Below are 5,583 nucleotides of genomic sequence, written 5' to 3'. Positions count from 1 at the left end.
CATACTCTTAACCATTAGGCATTTTGGACCACTAATTCCATTATAATGGACAGCAAACCCTTTTATTTTCGGAAATATAATTAAAACATTGATCCCCACATCAACCATAACGAAAGCAAGTAATTAATTAATATTTATAAAGCGCCATATGGCTAATAGTTGTCATTAGAGTACAAAGTTATACCACAGATGAACCGACGCAATTTCACACTGATGGGTGATCAGATATCTCAGCGGGTGTGATTCCATGATAGATAAATAGTAACCACTGGTTATAGCAGATTGCTCTTAAATTATGAATCAAAATTACAATCAAGACTAAAGCAGCAATCTGTTCTTATCTTTTGCAGGTTGCTTTGAAACAGTAACTACAGAAGAACCTGTAGTGGGTATTAAGCCAACATTCATTTTCAGTCCTCAGAGCTTAAGTAGGGTTAGTAAATACGCACAGAAATTTTGCAAGGCCCGACGGTTTTTAACAGTATATAATCCAAGTTTTCCGGCCTGCATGGCCAATCTCGGTAAGCCAACAGAGCCTCTTCAACTCCCAAGGACTCATTCTAAAGATGAGAATATACTGTTGGCCAAGTATAAATGGGACATAATCTTGGGAAGAGGGGGATTCGCAAAGGTATACCGTGCCAAAAACCTAAAAACCGGAGGGACCGTGGCCATCAATGTCATAAGCAAAGAAAAACTTCGCGAGAAGAAGGAATGGGTAGAACGGATCAAAGCAGAAATCTCCATTATGAGAACACTGAAGCATCCCAACATCGTGCAGCTCTACGAAGTGATGGCCAGCAAAGAAAAGATATATTTTGTGATGGAGTATGTCACGGGCGGAACCATACTGAATAAAATAAAGTTCGCTAACGGTACAAAACGGACTGACCCGGAGGATATATCGAGGAAATATTTCCAGCAACTGATCAGTGCTGTAGACTTCTGTCACAGAAAGGGAATTTTTCACAGAGACATCAAGACTGAAAACCTACTTTTAGATGACAAGGGAAGCCTGAAGGTTGCAGATTTTGGGCTGAGCGTTACCCGCGAGCAGGTGGGGAAGGATGGGTTGTTTCACACACTTTGCGGCACTTTTGGGTTCAGCGCGCCCGAGGGTTTAAGGCAGAAGGGTTACGATGCTCGCAGCGCAGACGTGTGGTCGTGCGGAGTAATTCTAGACGAACTTAGGTCTGGCTGTTTACCATTTGGTCATGACAATTTGCCCGTCATGTAGAAGAGAATGATTAACAGACAGTACAGCTGCGAGAGGCCCTGCTTCTCGGGTGAAGTTCGTGAGCTGCTTTTTCGAATGTTGGATCCTAACCCTAGGACCCGGATCACTATTCCGAAGATCATGGAGCTCCCCTGGTTCAAAGAGGGTTTCGAGGACAATAATCTGTCATTCGACCAAGATTTCACTGAAAGCTCCTGCCCTCTGGTTGTAGATTTCGCCTGCCAAGATATAGAGAGTGAGGCGAATCCCCCATTCCTCAATGCCTTCGGTGTTCTGTCTTCTTGGAGAAAAGGACTGGACCTCGCTCCCCTGTTCGGAGATTCAAGAAGGGTACTCCGATTCATAACGAAGCAGCCGGTTTCAGTTATAATATCCAAGATCGAGGAGATTGTGAAGGCCAGTGGATTTAGTGTCAGAGAGAGAGTTAGTACGGTGGATGAGGAGATATTGAAATTTGGTTGGAAAGGGTGAATGGTTTTTGTAGCACAGGATTTTGAAATAGCACCGTCTTTGTACACGGTGGATGTGATTAAAAGTGGAGACGATACGCCTGAATATGACAAGTTCAGGGACGAGTACCTCAGAGCCGGGCTTCAAGACATTGTTCGTGCCTGGCAAGATACGGAAATTAATCCTCCACAATAGAAGGCGTTCTCGTTTTCGAAGTTAGTATAATTGATCTCCACGATACTATCGAAGTTGATATAATTGATTTCTAGGCGTACATGTATTGGTTTGTGTGTTTAATGTGGGTTGAGATATAGACACATTAAGCTAATTAATTATATATATATATATATATATATATATATATATATATATAATAAAAAATATAAGTGATTTTAATAGTGCCAAATAGTAATAATAAAATAATATTTAAATATTACTTTTTATTAAAGTATTTTAAAATCAAAGGCTCATGAGATATATTGAAGTAGATACTTCACTCTCTTTAGGCCGATTAATGTTTGAATATGTATATCTTTGAAGTACTCCACCATAGAGCATTTGAGCCCAAAGTCTCCAGTTCCTTTAAATTACCTTATAACTCTCTTTGTAGTATATTAATGTTCGTACAAAGTTTTTCTATTGATATGGATATGATCTTTACGTAATTTGTCACCCATCTCAATGCTTTTAGGATGAAAAAATTAAATCATTAGCTTATAGGGGCAATTTAATTGGTAGGACCTATCTTAAAGAATTGACCTTTGAAACATTTCAAGGTTAATTTGAGGCCCTAAATGAATTTTTTTTGGGGGATAAAACTTTTCTACTGACCCCATGAAATTATTATACACTTAGAGACCTTTCCAATAATGCTAGAAATATGCTAATCAAATTTCAAACATAAAAGTTATGCCTCTCAAAAGTTAATCTATCATTTGTTACCACTATAATTTAAGAGGACACCACATAAGTCCTCATTACTCAAGGAAACTGGACTAACCATGGGGTGAATGCATGAGGATGGGTTACACTTTTGGGCCAAATGTGTAATGAAATTTCAAAAAATCTCTTTTAACAAACTGAAGTCCTCAAAATTCATATAAACATTTTGAATTTTGATTTAGAGTAAAAAGACAATTTGTGGATAAGTATGTTTTCTTAATGAATTTTTTGCAAAAAGAATGTGCATCAATTTTCCATTTAATGAAACGATTTTCCTTACAAATTTTTGCACATATTAAGAGCTATGTGTGTGCTCATGTCGCATAACTTAGTTTAAAATGTGTAAATTGTTAAAAGTAATATATCAACATGATCTACAAGGAGAGAACTAAGTAATATATATTGCAAATTTTATTTTTTTATTATTTTTCAAGGTTGGCCAAATAATATTTCCATTTCATTTTGCAAACAAACATGTTCACGTGATTTTTTTTCAACTATTTAAATGATTTAAAAAAAACCAAGAGTACCCTTTTAATGAGTACTCATAAATGAAGGTGGTGGTATTTTTTGAACCTTTTTCGTTGTATATATTTTATGTTATTGATTTTTTATTCAACCCTTTTGAAACTCTCTAAAACAAATTCAAGCTTTACGTTTACAAGAAATTAGATGAAAAAATATCATATGAATTCGAAAATTTCAAACTCATATGCCCTTGCATAGAGGATTTCCTCACGAATCCAACATGATCAACTCCACCATGGTACAAAATGGTGTTGCGTAGAAATTCATAGTGGTGGTGCTAAAATTGTGTATTTTGGGACCTTAGCAGCTCGATCAAGCACTTAAGATGCTTGATTGAGCGGTTGAGATAAACTTTCAAATAGCTCTATCATGGGTTTAAGAAACTCCTGATTAAGCGATTAACATGGTTAATCATGCAGTTGATCTGGCTTATAGCTCAATTAATCAATTTCAAAACCTAATCATCCATTAACCAAACACCAACTATATTGATGGCATTAATGGATAATTTTTGGACCTTGGAGCTCGATTGAGCTAATAGATCAATCAAGAGCTCCCCCTATTAAAGTTAAAAAGAGGAACCTTATAAAACTTTGTCAATATTTGAAACATATAATTTTATAAATTGTCTTACCCCTCCTTTCGTCCTACATGATTGTTGTGCTAAACTTTCCATGTACATTCTCCAAACAAAGGAAACTCAAATAACTTGTCCCCCTTTTTGCCACAAATGGTAAACAATACACAATCATTGTTGATAAGACCTCGAAACATATTCCTTGTTATCTAAATCCATTAGAACCTCTACATTTTGATTTATTTTTGTTTCTTTATAAGTAATTTCCTTGTTCTTTTCATACCTGTCATCCCAAATTTCATGCAGATTTTGTTTAGAATTATGAAATTCTCTATAGTTATAATACGTTCTTGCTTTAAAAAAGTTTTTCTTACCTTTTTTAATGGTAATTTTAGTTACATGTTTCAAAATGCTAAATGATATGACGCTTCTAATGAAGAAAATAGTTTCTAACTAATTTGATCTTGTATAGTAGGTTTTCAAATATTAACATACTTAAAAGCAAGTTGAATAGGCTCCTTCTTGTATGGAGTGTGTATTTATCTATTGTATGACGTTTTAGTCACAAATTATGTGATATAATTATCTTTTTTTATAAATTTATAGATATAGACTTTCTTTATGTCAAGAAATAAACACGTGCCTTCAATTTGGTAATCGCTAGCTTGATTTTCTAAGAATCTCCCATTCTCTCAAATTCAAAATATTATCCATATTGATCATTAAGTTAGTAATAATTCCCTCAATATGTATTTATATTTCCTATATTAGAATAAACTTTAATTTCTATTAGTCTTTAGTTAAAAAACCTTGTAGATTATTATTGTTGGGTGCGGGATACTCCCAAGGGAAGTTTTGGGGCTTAAAGCCCAAGTTTTGACTAAGTTCGATGTAAAGACTCCACGATTTGTGGTCGCGGAGCGTAGAGTTGTAATCAAGTCATAGGGTTGTCCGCCCTTACTTTTGTAATGTAGTGGCGGCTTTAGAGTTCTACCCATGGTCCGCAAACCATGGGATTGTATAAATAGAGCGAGGCTCTAAGTGTAAAGAAGAATCAAAGGAATAGAACATGGAAGATCTAATGATGAAGCATTGAGTCAAAAGTGTAAAGTTGTGTTTTTGGGTCGTAGAGTAGGAGAACGTTTTGTAGGTGAGTGCGGAGAGGCCTAGTACTCTGCTGCTGAGTGCGTGGACCCCTACAGCTGAGTGCGTAGGGCAGGTTGAGTCTATAACCAATTGAAGCATTAGTAAAGAGAAGTTTTACATTATTTCTATGTATATTTTCCTGTTTTATGCATTGAAGTATATTGCGTATGAATTGCAAGTTTACCATTTATTTGTTGCATGAACTTATATGAATATGTTGAATAAGTGAATATAAGATAAACTATTTGTTAACGTGACAATAACTAAATGTTATAAGAAGATAAGTAAGACACGTGGCATAAATGGGGAGATAGTATAGATCACTGCTTTAGCAGCATGAAGGCTCCTCAGCCCCTAGTTAGGGTTACGCGAGGGCCTCACGGTTTAGGAAAGTGCATGAAGTGACCTGTGCGAAGGTATTCACGGTTGGACTAAACTGACCCCTGAGACATCTCGAGGGTACGGAAACTTGGTTATCACATCCCCCCATACTACTTTGGGTGAGACCTCAGTTCCTGCTCTGTGGGTTGTTGCTGAAAGGGCCAATAGTACAAGAATTTGTTTGGCTAAATAACTCCAAAACTAGGTCAGGCCCCATCAAGCTAACAAATGGTTTCATTGCCGGGATTGGAATCTGCATAGATATGTCTGATGTTGTATCATTGGAATCCAACTAAGAAAGAAATTGAAGGTTGGTTGGACG

The 5,583-nt window shown here is 36.2% G+C and overlaps 1 protein-coding gene and 1 pseudogene across 1 annotated transcript; both read left to right on the top strand.

Moving 5' to 3' along the window:
- Positions 1 to 508: 508 nt before the first annotated feature.
- LOC149138588 (CBL-interacting serine/threonine-protein kinase 12 pseudogene) lies at positions 509 to 1,237 on the top strand (annotated as a pseudogene).
- A 6-nt stretch (positions 1,238 to 1,243) lies between these two features.
- LOC149138587 (CBL-interacting protein kinase 5-like) lies at positions 1,244 to 1,882 on the top strand. Its single transcript, XM_089450404.1, has 2 exons — positions 1,244 to 1,633; positions 1,727 to 1,882. The coding sequence occupies exons 1-2, from the start codon at positions 1,244 to 1,246 to the stop codon at positions 1,880 to 1,882; spliced, it is 546 nt and encodes a 181-aa protein (XP_089306530.1).
- The last annotated feature ends 3,701 nt before the right edge of the window (positions 1,883 to 5,583 follow it).

This window comes from Pinus tabuliformis, chromosome X, assembly GCF_031772625.1.
Source record: "Pinus tabuliformis cultivar Carrire ecotype Pingquan chromosome X, CPIR1, whole genome shotgun sequence".
In the NCBI taxonomy this organism is placed as follows: domain Eukaryota; kingdom Viridiplantae; phylum Streptophyta; class Pinopsida; order Pinales; family Pinaceae; genus Pinus; species Pinus tabuliformis.
Note: the sequence above shows the minus strand (reverse complement) of the source record. Positions and strands in the feature narration are given on the sequence as shown.

What these genes read in the sequence shown, in the direction of transcription:
- LOC149138587 (XM_089450404.1), top strand. Translation starts at nt 1,244, where the DNA reads ATGATTAACAGACAGTACAGCTGCGAGAGGCCCTGCTTCTCGGGTGAA. An exon ending in AGATCGAGGAGATTGTGAAG is followed by an intron (nt 1,634 to 1,726) that starts GCCAGTGGATTT and finishes TTTGTAGCACAG; the next exon opens with GATTTTGAAATAGCACCGTC.